Below are 15,190 nucleotides of genomic sequence, written 5' to 3'. Positions count from 1 at the left end.
TAGAGACCTCAACTCTGAAGCTTATTGTCTCTTTCCCCTGTCTTCTCTCATACTAGAACCAGGCTGCATTACTAGCAAGTTTAAATGTCTTACTGTTACTACTAGGTCAAAAAATTTTAGGGTTCATATGTGTTCATGAGGTCGATTACAGGAATCTAGCCTTATTTTACTCTGTTAGTAGTTAATATTATTCATGTCTGGATAAAGGGGAAAAGGGCAAGTGCTTGGCTTCTTTCCACACAACTGATGTTTCCTATTCCGTCCCCAGCCATTGGGGACACTTTCCTTTTTTCTAGATAATTCGACTTTGTGCTGTATTTTCCAAAATTGAGCAGCCTCTATTTTTTTTTTTCCCTCACCCAAGGACATTTTCCCATTTTTTGTTCAGATAGAGTGGGAGGGAGAGAGAGGAAGAGAGAGAGAGAGAGGAGAGAGAGAGAGAGAGAGAGAGAGAGAGAGAGAGAGAGACATCGACGTGGCTGCACGACCCATCCAGGGCCGGGGACAAACTGCAACTGAGGTACGCACCCTTGTCGGGAACTGAACCTGGGTCTTTCTGGACCGCAGGCCGATGTTCTAACCACTGAGCCAAACCGGCCAGGCGAGCAACCTCTTTTTACTCCTTCCTTTGGTTTCCAGAGGAATAAGGTCCTTCATGTAAAGGTGCCCCAGCCTGCCACATATTGGTTTTGGCATAAAATATTCAGAGATCTCTGAACCTTGACTCTGTTGGGGGTTTCCTGGACTGTGTCTTCTTAATGTCCTAATTAATGATGTATTTGATTTGGGTTCAGAGCCCCATCTTGGCCTCTGTGACCTGCAGATGGAACTCATGACTACACTACAAATTTCTCTCTAGAATGGGTTTTGGTAGTTTGATTTCTGCATCTGAATTCTATTTTCTTTCTAATTGTCTGGGGAGTTCAGTCTCTATTTGGTTCTTCTTCTGTCTTGGACTTCTGAATTTCCATCAGCTACAACCGGGCCCTTACACTGGCTTCCAGTGACATACATTGTGGGTTAAAACCTTTACCCAACTCTACAGCTATAGAAAGTAGGCATGGGTGATGGAAAGGTGTCCAGTAAATACTATTTATTGGAAAGCCAGGTGTTAGAATAGTAAGTCTAGTGTTTGCTTCATTATCATAGAATAAATACTCAATATTTACTGATGTATGTCTGTAATACATTTGGGAGAAAACAAAGGCATTGTTAATGGTGCCTGTGGGAAGGTACCTCTGGGAAGTCGAGAAGCAAAGAAAGAGGTGTTTGCTGTTTCTATAAATGCCATACTGTTTGACTCTTTTTACTATAAGCATATATTTACTTTATAATAATTAAAATGAAGGTAACTTGAAATCTGTAAGCCTTAGCTCTGTTCTAATAGATGGTAAGTTAGAGGGCAAATAACTGCCTTTTTGTTGTTGTTAATCCTTACCTGAGGCTATTTCCAATTAATTTTTAGATAGAATGGAAGAGAGGGAGGGGGAGAGAAAACAAGAAACTCAATGTGAGAGAGATATATTGATTGATTGCCTCCAGCATGACCCTGACTGGGGCCAGGGATCAAACCTGCAACCCAGGTACGTGCCCTTGACTGGGAATCAAACCCAAGACCCTTTGGTCGATGAGCTGATGCTCTAACCACTTAACAACACCGGCCGGGGAATCACTTATATTTGATCACAGAACTTCCTTCACTAGAGGTTTTCATTCATGTGCAGTGTGAATTGTTCCCGCTTAAAACATAGAACTATTGTCCCTGATTTCACAGGGGGAAAAAAAAGTTTGTGTAGACAGAGTCACCTGACATATGTGAACATGTATTAAATAGTTAGGGATAATGGTTTTCCCCCGAGAAGTAGTTTAGTTGTATAAAACCGAGACCTTCCTTTTGTTTTGCAGCAATGAGTAAGGCAATAAAAAGACACCTATAATTAGGGTGATATTTAAAGAAAAGCAGAAGTTCGGTTTTTAATGGAAATTTTTTCATCTGACCCTTTGACATGATATTTATGTATGTAATTTTTGTTGAAATTATATCTTATAGATGAGAAAACCAGCCGATGAAAAATTAGAGAAATTTTGGATTGATTTCAACCTAGGAAGTCAGAGTGTAACTTTTTATATAGCTAATACTGAGGTAGCCACCTTTGATTTCTGCTTAAACTTAAGCTCTTAGAGATTGTTCATATTCAAATATGTGTTATGTGCTCATGGATTTCATTTATTTTTCTCCCAAGAGTGCTCTGTGGGACTCAGTAAGGATTTTGAAAGAAGCAGTGATTAATTTCAGCATAATAGGTAAGATGTAAACTCTCATTGTCTTATTTCTGTTTACAGTTGCAGCATGTGTTTAGTTAATTACAGAGCAGTCTGTGCTTGGGGTGGAAGGAGCTCTGTGCTGAGGACTAGGGTGCAGGGGTACAGGACCGGGGACTCCTTTGCTTTGTGACTTTGGGGTTCAGTTACTTGCCCAGTTTACTCATTGTAAAATAGTTTAGTCTTTCAAAAAATTAAAAATAAAATTGCTATGTGATTTAGCAATTTCACTTCTGGGTATATATCTGGAAGAACTGAAAGGAAGCCTTCAGGAGGTGGTTAAACACCGCTGTTCATTGCAGCATCATTCACAATAGCCAAGAGGTGGACGACCTAAGTGCCTCCCAGTGGATGAGTCGATAAACAAAGCGGGGCACACACATGCAGTGGAACACTATTCAGCTTTCAAAAGGAGAGAAATTCTGATTCATGGGACAACATGGATGAATCTTGGGGACAGTCTGCTAAGTGAAATAAGCAGTCATGAAAGGACAAAAACTATGATTCTACTTACATAAGTTACCTAAAGAACTCAAGTTGATAGAGGCAGGAGCTGGGGGGCGGGGGAGGGCGGGGAATGGAGAGTTGTTGTTTAATTGATACAGTTTCAGATTTACAGAATAAAAATGTGCTGGAGATCAGGTGTACAATGCACAATACACCACTGAACTGTACACTTAAAAATGGTTAACATGGTAAATGTTATTTTTTTGGACCATAATTTAAAAAAAATGGATGTAGCACCTGTCCTTCCCTTCCCACAAATTTATAGTAATAATCCGTGAGTTTACGTTGTTGTGTACCACCTCTATCGAAAGAGAATCCCTCTGCCCCCTCTCAAACCTCTGTCACTCACCGTTCTTGTCAGGTTGGTAGACAGGGTTGAGGGGCATGAAACGAGGAGTGACCCTTGTCTGGGTGGCTACAGGGAACCTGTTAGTCCAGTTCGGCATTTCAGCTGCAGTCATGCTTAACATCTGTCAGGATTCCTAAATTGGGTCTTTAAGAAATAAAGGGCCCTGGCCGGTTTGGCTCAGCAGTTAGAGCGTCGGCCTGCGGTCCCGAGAGACCCGGGTTCGGTTCCCGTTAAGGGCACGTACCTCGGTTGCAGTTTGTCCCCGGCTCTGGTCAGTCGTGCGGGTGGCAGCCACTCGATGTGTCCCTTCACGTCGATGTTTCTCTCTCTCTCTGTTCCTCTCTCCCCCTCCTACTCTACCTGAACAAGAAATGGAAGAATGTCCTCGGGTGAGGATAAAAAAAAAAAAAAAGAAAGAAATAAAGGGATGTTAGGGGATGGGGGGTGGTGGAAGTGGGCAAAGGGGGATAAATGGGATGGAAAGAGACTTGACTTTAGGAGGTGAGCACACGATGCAGTGCAGATAATGTGCTATAGAGTTGTGCACTTGAAACCGTTGTGGTTTTAAAAAAAATTTTTTTCTTTATTGACTTTAGAGAGGAAGGGAGAGGGAGAGAGAGATAGAAACATTGATGAGAGGGAACATCGATTGGCCGCCTCCTGCATGCCTCCCACTAGGGATCAGGCCCACAGCCTGGGCATGTGTCCTGACTAGGAATCAAACTGGCAACCTCTTGGTGCATGAGTTGATGCTCATCCACTGAGCCCCACTGGCTGGGTGAAACCATTATGGTTTTATTAACCAATGTCACCTCAGTAAATTCAATGAATAAATAATAAATGAACCAAAAAATAAAGTGACATTTTTTTAAAGTAACTTAATATATATAATATTTTTTAAATAATTGGGTTTAAGCCTGGCCAGTGTGGCTCAGTGGCTGAGCGTTGACCCATGCACCAGGAGGCCGCCGATTCGATTCCCGATCAGGGCACATGCCCAGGTTGTGGGCCAAATCCCCAGTCAGGGGCATGCAGGAGGTAGCCGATTGATGTTCTCTCTCATCGATGTTTCTATCTCTCTCTCTAAAAATCAATAAAGAAAATAAATAATAATTGGGTTTAACAAAGGTTTAAAATGAAATATTATGTGATGATTATATGTATAACTTCACTTCTTTCCAAGGAAGATTTAGGTCAGCTTGCATTTTATACCAAAATGATAAAAATGGAAAATTAGAATCACAGACAAGAATAAAAATGTCTGTCATGAAGGCCAGTCTAAAACAGCCAACGTGGAGAATCAGATTTGGTGCTTAGCTTCTGAAAGCAGGGTGGAAATTGAAACATACTCTGTAACACCATCTTTCTCATCATACAAGTCCTGGGGAGAGCAAACCCTTCCTAGCCTTGAACTCTAACTGAAGGTTCTTCCGTGGGACCACTTAGAATAAGGTAATCCTTCCTCAGCCCTGAGTTTATTTGCTGGAATTTTGTACATAAGCTAACTTTTTTTTTTTTTAATCTCACACAAGGACATTTTTGCATTTATTTGTCAGACAGAGTGGGAGGGAGAGAGGGAGGAAGAGAGAGAGAAACATCGAAGTGAAAGAGACACATCGTGTGGCTGCCACCCACATGACCCCAACCAGGGCCAGGGACAAACCGGAACTGAGCCACGTGCCCCTAGTGGGAACCGAACCTGGGACTCTCCGGTCCACGGGCCGGCGCTCCAACCGCCGAGCCAAACCGGCCAGGGCCATAAGCTAACTTTATTGTTGTGTTAAACGATACTTTTTGAAAAGAGGAAATCATGATCCTCATACAAATATTAAATGAATCTGAGTTGAGGATTTCATTTAACTCAGCAATTAATGAGGAAATCAGTGAGCTGTAGTAACCAGTTCAAAGGAGAGTTAAAAATCACACATATAGAAGCAATGCTGAAATTGATTTACAAATAGATTTAAGACTAGACAATTGCATTCCAGAGACACAATTAATTTGCATTTCCAGGGACAAGAATCATTCTCATTATTATCCATTTTCTACAACTCACAGATTTGTAAATAGCTTCAAAGATGATGGAAAGGGCAGATAACTCACAAAGGGATTCTAGAGAGGCACCTGGGAGCTTTTTGGCCATTTCAAAATGTGTCACAGTTTGCTGTATTTGTTCTTCTCAGTGCTTGTGAGAATTTGTTCTAATGTGCAGGAATTTTTACTTTCTCCTGTTGGATATATTAGGAAAAGCGGGGAACTTTAGGACAGGGATCGATGAGGCAGCAAATCAAATGGCAGTAGAGGAGGAGAGACTTTCCCAGTGAAGCTCTGGGAGAACCAAGGGACAGAGGAAGAGAAGGGAGCCTACATTTTGGAACTATAGATATACCAGTTGACAGCCGAGGAGCCTGGCAGTTAGAAGAACTGGGATTTCTGACACCAAATGTATAGGTTTCCCTCACATTAAGCAATTCTGACACTAACTGTCTGGAGTGAGTGCAGACCCCATGGGCCGAGGGCTCACGCACAAGAAAGACTGCCCCCACTTATGACTATAAGTCCCAGTGTAACCAGGAGTCAAAGGTGGCTCTCCCCTTTGATGGCTCTTTATTTTTATTTATTTATTTTTTTAATCCTCATCCGAGGACATTTTTCCATTTTTTGTACAGATAGAGTGGGAGGGAGAGAGAGGAAGAGAGAGAGAGGGAAACATCGATGTGAAAGGGACACATCGAGTGGCTGCCACCCGCACGACCAACCAGGGCCGGGGACAAACTGCAACCGAGGTATATGCCCTTAGCGGGAACCGAACCCGGGTCTCTCCGGACCGCAGGCGGACGCTCTAACCGCTGAGCCAAACCGGCCAGGGCTTTTTTTTTTATTTTTTTATTTTTTTAATTTTTTTTGACGGCTCTTGTCACACTCACGAGAAAGAATTCAGGTGAGTGACAGCAGTATTAAAGCAAAGCAAGCAGATTTATTAAGGAAGCAAAGCAAGTGGATTTATTAAGGGTGCACTTGGCATAAAGCACAAGTGGGCAACTCAGCTAGTCTGAGTTACCTGCCTTGTGGGGGTTCAAGGGTTTATACTCTGCCCCACCCCATCCCACCCCCGTAGGTATCAAGGTTCCCCTGCCAGAAAGACTAGATTTCAAAGTCCCCTTTTACATTGTTGCAGCTTTTCCCAGAGTTTATGAGAACATCTGGTGATTTTATCTTGGGAAGTCCTAAGACTGCTTACTTTTTGTTCAGTGTATGAGAAAAACTCCCCCTTATTTTCCCCTTTCCCTGCCTTCTGCCCTGGCAGCTATTTTTTCTGCCACACAACCCCCTCAAGTGATACTGTCCAAATGCCTTGGAGGTTTGGGTACTTGTCCCCCAGACTTCATCTGCCTTGGGTTAGCTGGCACAGATGGCATTAATTGGATCTTTGCTCTCTGTCTTCCCAGGCCAGGGTGGTTGAAGCTCTGTATTATTCTCTGCTTAGGGAGGAGAGGTATGAACCATTTCCCCTCAAGTGTCCTTGGTTGGGGAAGATAAGGTCTTATGATTCACAAGCTGGTGAATGTTTGGCCGGGTTTAATTTCTTGTCCCAGTTTCCCCATTCCACTTGCCCAGGGATTTTTCTAGCTTCTTTCTATGCTGTCACACCAGGTGGCCACCTAGACTTCTGACCAATTAGCTACAAGTCAGGGGTTCCCACAGCCTCCTCCTCAGGTTTGATACTTTGCTATAATGGCTCACAGAACTCAGGGAAGCACTTATTTGAGTCACCAGTGTATTATAAAGGATATAATAAAGAATACAGGTGATGAGCAAGGTTAAGAGGTACACAGAGTGAGTCCGGAAGTGTCCTGAGTGCAGGAGCTCCTGTCCCTGTGAAATTGGGGTGCTCCACCCTCCTGATGCAAGGATGTGTTCACCATCCTGGAAGCTCTATGAACCCCTCCTTTAGGGATTTTCATGGAGGCTTATCACGGAGGCATGATGGATTCTTAACCCAGTCTCTGGCCCCTTTCCCCTCCCTGGACATTGAGGGGTGGGTCTGAAGGTTCCAGCCCTCTAGTGGTGCCTTAGTCTTTCTGGGACCGGCCCCCATCCTGATGCTTCGAGGAGCCGCCAGTCACCTCATTAGCACACAAATGACACTCCTAGGGATCTTAGCTCTTGTGCCAGGAACAGGGGTCATAGAACAAATATTGGAAGAAAAGATGCTTCTAGCACTCTTAGCACTCAGGAAATTACAAAGGTTTTCGGAGCCTGGAGTCAGGAACCCAGGCAGAGGCCAAATGTATAGTTCTTATTGTGTTCCAGATGAGAAGAGTTAGTAGTTACGCAGTCACAGAATTGGGAAGACAGGATACATTAGTTGGAAGTACCTCCTATGAGTAGTAAAGAGAAATAACTCACTAGAAAGGTAAATTAAGTATACTCATAAATATAAATTAAGAATAAGTTAATTTATATTGTCATTACCTGTTACTATTAATTTAAGATACATGCAATATTGTTGATATTTACTCTAAGTCAGTATTTAAGGACTTCTCTGGATTTTCTGACTGTGGTACCCCTAACATTGTTTTCATAGTTTCATAGTTTAAGTTCCTGAACTCTAAGCCTTGCTACTATAATGTGCCTCATAGTACCTTAAGGAGGTAGGTGTTACTTTCTATCTTTATAGCCAAGGAAACTGAAGACTGCCCAGCAAACTCTCCAAACCACACCTTAGTTTTGTGTGCGCCTTCTCGGCAAGGACCGGGCAATGTGTTAGCAGTGTGTTGAGTGCTTAGTGCCGCCTTTAGACCATTTCTACTGCCCCTTGAATGTTTGCATTGAGTTCTACAGCCCAGATAGCTCTTTACGTTTTTCAATCCTTACTGAGGATATTTTTCCATTTATCATCAGATAGAGTGGGAAGGAGGGAGAGAGAGAGAAACATCAATGTGAGAGAGACACATCGACTAGTTGCCTCCTACATGACTCAACCAGGGCTGAGGACAAACTGCAACGGAGGTACTTGCCCTTGACCGGAATCGAACTTGCGACTCATTGGTCTGAGGGCCGACGCTCTAACCACTGAGCAGAACCGACCAGGGCTATTTACTTTTTTAGACATTGTTTTAATTACTTCTGTTGCAGTGTTTCATAGACTTTTCCCGCAGTGACTAGAGGTCCAGTAAGATTGGTGTTTGGAAGGATTGCTGAGCTTTTCTCTAAGCCAGCATCATCCTATAGAAACCTAGTGTGAGCCACATGTTTAATTGAATATTAAATTTTCACGTAGCCACATTAAGAAATTTTTTTAAGTGGACTAATTTTAATAATATACATTTAACAGAGTATATCCAAAATATTAACATTTTAACATGTAATTAATATGAAAAATTGAGATATTTTACTTTCTCTTTTTTGTACTGTCTTCACAAACTGATGTGTATTTTAAGCTTATGGTGCACTTCGCTTTGTATCAGCCACATTGCAAGTCCTCAGTAGCCACAAATCTAGACCTGGGTGTGTCTCACTCTTTTTTTCTCTTTCCATCCTCATCAGTTTGTGACCGTTAGCTCTGTCTATTCTTTCATAGACTTGACTCTCTTTTCTCTCTTGCTGTTTCTAACTCAGCATGTACTTAATGTGGCTTATTCTTGAACTCTCCTTGAATCTTGGTCTAAGCCAGCAATTTTCAACCTTTTTCATCTCACAGCACATATACTAATTACTAAAATTCTGTGGCACACCAAAAAATATATTACATTTTTTTTGCTAATTTGATTTTAAAAAATAGGTATAATTTTGACTGATTTACCAAAAAAATAATTTTTTGTTGTTGTTGTTCAGATAGAGTGGGAGGGAGAGAGAGGAGGAGAAAGAAAGAGAGAAAGATCGATGTGAAAGGGAGACATCAAGTGGTTGTCACCTGTATGACCCAACCAGGGCCGGGGATAAACTGTAACCGAGGTACATGCCCTCAGCAGGAACCGACCTGGGTCTCTCTGGACCGCAGGCCAACGCTCTAACCGCTGAGCAAAACCGGCCAGGGCCAAAAAAATAATTTTTAAAACATGCAGTACCTGACTATTTAATCAGGGGCACTGACCTCTTTTCCCTTAGAGTGTCAGATGAAAAACGACAACAGCCAACACAATAGCTGTCTGGTGTGAATGTCCTGTCTTTTTTTTTAATCCTCACTGGAGGATATTTTTTCATTTTTCTTCAAAGAGAGTGGGAGGGAGAGAGGGAGAGAGGGAGAGAGAAACATCGATGTGAGAGAGATACATCGACTGTTTGCCTCCTGATGATCTAGACCAGGACTGGGAACAAACCGCAACCAAGGTACATGCCCTTGACTGGAATCAAACCCATGACTGGTCTGTGGGCCAATGCTCTAACTACTAAGCCAAACTGGCCAGGGCGTGAATGACCTGTCTTGAACCATAAATATATAGGTCATGTAATAGAGTTCCATATTATTGGTCACATTGCATAATAAAGTTGTGTCTAATTGGTTAAGTCTTGGTACCAGAAAAAAAGCTTGTTGGCTATAAAAAAAATCCTTATATACAAGTGTAGAAACCTGATTATTATTATTTTTTTTTAAAAAGTCACTTTGAAGCAAAAATTGTAGGTAATTTCTTTTCAACTCATTGCGGAAAAAATCTAGATAGTTAACAAATATCTCAGTGCATTTATTTAAAATTATAAAGATTTAAAATACAAACTTTCAGGGTGTTGATATGCCTTGGTATATTTTATTTTTTGCTAGAAACTGAAAAGAAGAAGATGTTCATCATTTATGTGAAGCCTATTAATATCAGAAACAAAGAAGTGAGGAAAATAGAAATCCATTTTGATTTGCAATTCAACATATCACAAGCTTCCATTGAAGCTTTAGGAGAAGACAAACAGGTGGTATGTTTAGTCACTTTGATTATTTAACTGTTTTGGTATGTTTTCATGTCTCTTAAATTTTCATGTTGGGTTGTTTAAAAATTGAAATATAATTGACATATTATACAATCATGTGTCCCATAAGAATGTTTCAGTCATTGACAGACTACATAGATGAGGGTGGTCTCATAAGATTATAACAGAGCTGAAAAATTCCTATCACCTAGTGACCTCATAGCACTCATAACATTGTCATAGTGCAATGCATTACTTATGCGTTTGTAGTGATGCTGGTGTAAACAAACCTACTGCACAGCCAGTTGCATACAAGCGTAGCACATAATACTTGATAATAAGCAACAATATTACTGATTTATGAACTTACTACACTATATTTTCATCATGGAATACTCTTCTTATTAAGAAACGTTTGCTGTAAAACGGTATGCTGTGTTAACTGGCAGCAGCCTCATACATCTGTTTACTCTGTCTTTTTTCTTTAATCCTCACCTGAGGGTATTTTTCCATTGATTTTATTTTTACATAGAGTGGGAGGGAGTAATGGGGGCGGGAGACAGGCATTGATGTAAGAGAGACATCATTTGATTGCATCATTTTATGTTGTGTTTGTTTTAACCTCATGTTGTTTTATATGGTAACGTGCTGTACAGGATTGTAGACTATGGGTAGTAGGCTATACCATATAGCATAGGTGTGTAATAGGCTCTACCATCCAGATCTGTGTAAGTGTACTCCATGATGTTCGCACAACAACAACATCAATTAATGATATATTTCTCAAAACACATCCCCATCATTAAGTGGTGCATGACTGTATTAGTTTCAGGTGTACAACATAATGATTCAATATTTGTATATATACCAAAATGATCACCATAGTAAGTCTAGTTAATAGCAATTGCCATAAAGATTTTTTCTTGTGACAAGAACTAATTTACTCTCTTAGCAATTTTCAAATATGCAATTTTTGTCTATTTCTAGATCTGTTACTGTTTGCTTTATATTTATAAATATTATATTGTATTGTAGGATTGACCCCTTTATCATTATATAATGACCTTTTTTGTCTCTTATTTAGTCTTTTTTTGTCATTAATCCTCACCTGAGGATATTTTCCCACTGATTTTTAGATAGAGATAGAGTGAAAGGGAGGGAAGGAGAGAGAGAGAAACATCGATGTAAGAGACACATCAACTGGTTGCCTCTTGCATGACCCCAACCAGGGCCAGTGATCGAAACTGCAACCCAGGTACATGCCCTGGACTTGGAATTGAACTCGAGACCCTTAGGTCCACGGGCCGATGCTCTAACTACTGAGCCAAACCAGCCAGGGCTAGCCTTTGTTTTATATGATATAAGTATAGCTACCCATTTCTTTTGGTTTCCACTTTCAGTCTGTGTGTGTCTATATAGATGGGTTCTTTTTTTTAGTCTATTCAACCACTCTGTCTTTTGATTATAGAATTGAATTCATGTACATTTAAAGTTATTGATAGGTACATGCTGATTGCCATTTTGTTAATTATTTTCTGGCTGTTTTGTACTTCCTCTGTTTCTTCCTTCTCTTGCTCTGTTCCTGTGTGATTTGATGATTTTTCTTGAGTGTTATGCTTAGGTCTTTTCTCTTTATTCTTTTTGTGTCTATGATAGGTTTTTGCTTTGTTGCCATGAGGCTTGTATTGATTTTATTATTTTACTTTTTTGTTAATCCTTACCCAAAGATATTTTTTACATTGATTTTTAGAGAGGGAGGGAGGGAGAGAGAGAAAAACATCAATGTAAGAGAGACACTTTGATTGGTTGCTTCCCACATGCATCCCAACCAGGGCCAGGGATCAAACCTGCCCTTGACCGAGGATTGAACCTGCCACCCTTCTGTGTGCAGTCTAATGCTCTAACGTAGTGGTTCTCAACCTGTGAGTCATGACCCCTTTGGGGGTCAAACAACCCTTTCACAGGGGTCACCTAAGACATAACAGTAGCAAAATTATAGTTATGAAGTAGCAACAAAAATAATTTTATGGTTGGGGGTCACCACAACATGAGGAACTGTATCAAAGGGTCACGGGATTAGGAAGGTTGAGAACCACTGCTAACGACTGAGCCATACCAGCCAGGGCTATTTAATTGATTTCAGAGAGAGGAAGGGAGGTAAAGAGAGAGAAATTATCAATGTGAGAGAGAAATATCAATCAGTTGTCTCCTGCACACACCCCAAATGGAGATTGAACCTGTAACCTGGGCATGTGTCCTGATCGGGAATTGAACCTGCCACCTTTTGGTGTATCGGATGACACTCCAACCAGTTAAGCCATGGGGGCCAAGGCTATATATTTACCTGTTACTATTTAGCACCCTTTTTTTTTTTTAAGACTTGAGAGTCCTTTTAACATTTCTTGTAAAGATGGTTTAGTAATGATGAACTCCTTGAGCTTTTGCTTGTCTGGAACATTTTATCTCCAATGAGAGCATTGTCAGCCAGGGTATTCTTGGTTGGAAGTTCTTTCTTTCAGCATTTTTAATGGATTGTGCCACACACCCTTGGCCAGCAAAGTTTCAGTTGAGAAAACTGATAGTCTTAGTGGGATTCCCTTGTATGTAACGAATTGGTTTTATCTTGCTGCTTTTAAGATTCTCTTTTTGTCTTTAACTTTTGACACTTTAGTTATTATGTATCATGATGAGGGCCTGAGTTCTTTCTTTCTCCCTTTCTCTCTTTCTCTTTCTCTTTCTTTCTTTCTTTCTTTCTTTCTTTCTTTCTTTCTTTCTTTCTTTCTTTCTTTCTTTCACTTCTTTGGGTTTTCTGGATCTGGATGTCTATTTCCTATTCCAGGTTAGGGAAGTTTTCAGCCATAATTTAATCAGATAAATTTTCTGTCCCTTTCTCTCTTTCTTCTCCTTCTCGGACCCCTATAATGTGAATGTTTATGTGCTTGATGTCCCATAAGTCCCTTACACTATCCTCACTTTTTAAATTATTTTTTCTTTTTGCTGCTCTGATTGGGTGAGTTCTACTGTCCCGCCTTGTCTTCTAGGTCACTGATTCTTTCTTCTGTTTCATCTAGTCTGCTGCTAGACTTCTGTAGTATATTTTTCTGTTTAGTTACTGTATTTTTAAGGTCTGTGACTTCTATTTGGTACTTTCTTATATTTGTTATGTCTTTTTTAAAGGTGCCACTGTGTTAATCCATTATTATTCCAAGTTTGGTGAGCATTTTTATGGCCATTATTTTTACTGCTTATTAGGTGAATCACTTACCTCCTTTTCACTAAGGTCTTCTTCTGAGCTTTATTTTGTTTTCATTTGGAACATGTTACTTTGTTTCTTCATTTTCCTTTTACTCTCTCTGTTGATTTCTTTCTTTTTCTTTTTTTTAATCATCCTCACCCGAGGACATTTTTCCATTCTTTGTTCAGGTAGAGTGGGAGGGAGAGAGAGGAACAGAGAGAGAGAGAAACATCGACGTGAAAGGGACACATCGAGTGGCTGCCCCCCACACAACCCAACCAGGGTCGGGGACAAACTGCAACCGAGGTACGTGCCCTAAGCGGGAACTGAACCTGGGTCTCTCCGGACTGCAGGCCGATGCTCTAACCGCTGAGCCAAACTGGCCAGGGCTCTCTGTTGATTTCTATGCTTTAGATAAAACAGCCACCTCTTCCAATCTGAAGGAGTGGCCTCACAAGGAGATGAACCTTGCTGTTCATCCTGCCCTAGCACTTAGTTATCTCTCAATCCCATGATTATGCAAGCAGTCTCTTTTAATTTTAGTGGCTCCTAGTATTTGAGGTTGTGCCAAGAGCTGTCAGTGTTCCAAAGGGGAAGATCTCAGTCTACACCTAGATTCAGGCTGATTAAAAAACAGATCATCAGCCTTGGCTGGTTTGGCTCAGCAGTTAGAGCGTTGGACTGTGGTCCAGAGAGACCCAGGTTTGGTTCCCACTAAGGGCATGTACCTCAGTTGCAGTTTGTCCCCAGCCCTGGTTGGGTAGTATGTGTGGCAACCACTCGATGTGTCCCTTTCACATCAATGTTTTTTTCTCTCTCTCTTTCCCTCTCTCTCTCCCACTCTATCTGAACAAAAAAATGGAAAAATGTCCTTGGGTGAGGATAAAAAACAAACAAACAAACAAACATAAAAAACCCAGACCAGCCAACACCTTGTTTTGTTTTTTGTTTTTTTTAATTTCTGGTTCATTTTCAACCTTGACTTTTGGGCAATGACCTAGCTATGGGATAAAAGCATTTGGTGTGCTCTTTTTTTTAGCCAGGCCCTATAGGAAGGATCACAGTTGGAAAAACCACAGGCCCTGCCTAAATCCTCTAATTGGCACACTGGTGCTTAAGGCCACTTTTGGGTAGGAAATTGGCAAGCATGGAGTGTTCAGGACTGTGACCTCCTAAGAACTTAACTTTTTAAAAAGAGCCACCCACACCCTGGCTGGTTTGGCTCAGCGGTTACAGCGTCGGCCTGCGGACCAGAGCATCCTGGGTTCGGTTCCCGCTAAGGGCATGTACCTCGGTTGCAGTTTATCCCCAGTCCCAGTTGGGGTCATGTGGGTGGCAGCCACTCGATGTGTCTCATTCATGTGGATGTTTCTCTCCTTCTCTTCCCCCCTCTTTCTCCTGCTCTATCTGAAGATAAATGCAAAAATGTCCTCTGGTGAGGATAAAAAAATAATAATAATAAAAAGAGCCACCCAAATGGTGATAGTGTGAGGAGAGGGTGGTGGTGGAGAGACTGTGCTTTTTGGCCAGGTACAGAGGAAGCTCTATGTGGGCCCTCTCTCTGCCCGAGGGACACCTAACTTGACAGTAGCTGCACAGGACCAAAAAGAAACTCACCAAGTTCCCTCAGACCTAGGTTAGGGCAGGAAGTAGTGGAAGGGAAGCTATGCTGCTTTCTAAAAGGTCACTGTGACTAGAGCCCCAAAAAGAGCTGGGTCACCTCTGCTTCAACCACCCAGACATCTGGCTCAGCCAGTGGCACCAGCAGTACATCATCTTCATCTTCTGGGGACAGGACTATTGTATGGGGTTGAAATGGGGTTCAGATTGGTCTCGGGGGCCGAAGCCTGGGCAGGAGGCAGCCTCACAGGGCC

At 41.5% G+C, this 15,190-nt stretch overlaps 1 protein-coding gene across 1 annotated transcript in view; it reads left to right on the top strand.

The window, feature by feature from the left end:
- SYCP2L (synaptonemal complex protein 2 like) overlaps positions 1-15,190 on the top strand; it is an 83,700-nt gene that overhangs the window by 25,297 nt on the left and 43,213 nt on the right. Inside the window, exons 13-15 of the mRNA XM_036255600.1 lie at positions 2,051-2,143; positions 2,244-2,304; positions 9,942-10,087. Coding sequence (XP_036111493.1) covers positions 2,051-2,143; positions 2,244-2,304; positions 9,942-10,087 — 300 coding nt within the window. The remainder of the gene's footprint in view (positions 1-2,050; positions 2,144-2,243; positions 2,305-9,941; positions 10,088-15,190) is intronic.

Source organism: Molossus molossus, unplaced genomic scaffold, assembly GCF_014108415.1.
Source record: "Molossus molossus isolate mMolMol1 unplaced genomic scaffold, mMolMol1.p scaffold_m16_p_12, whole genome shotgun sequence".
In the NCBI taxonomy this organism is placed as follows: Eukaryota; Metazoa; Chordata; class Mammalia; order Chiroptera; family Molossidae; genus Molossus; species Molossus molossus.
The sequence above is the reverse complement of the archived record's forward strand: the minus strand, read 5'-3'. Positions and strand labels throughout refer to the sequence as shown.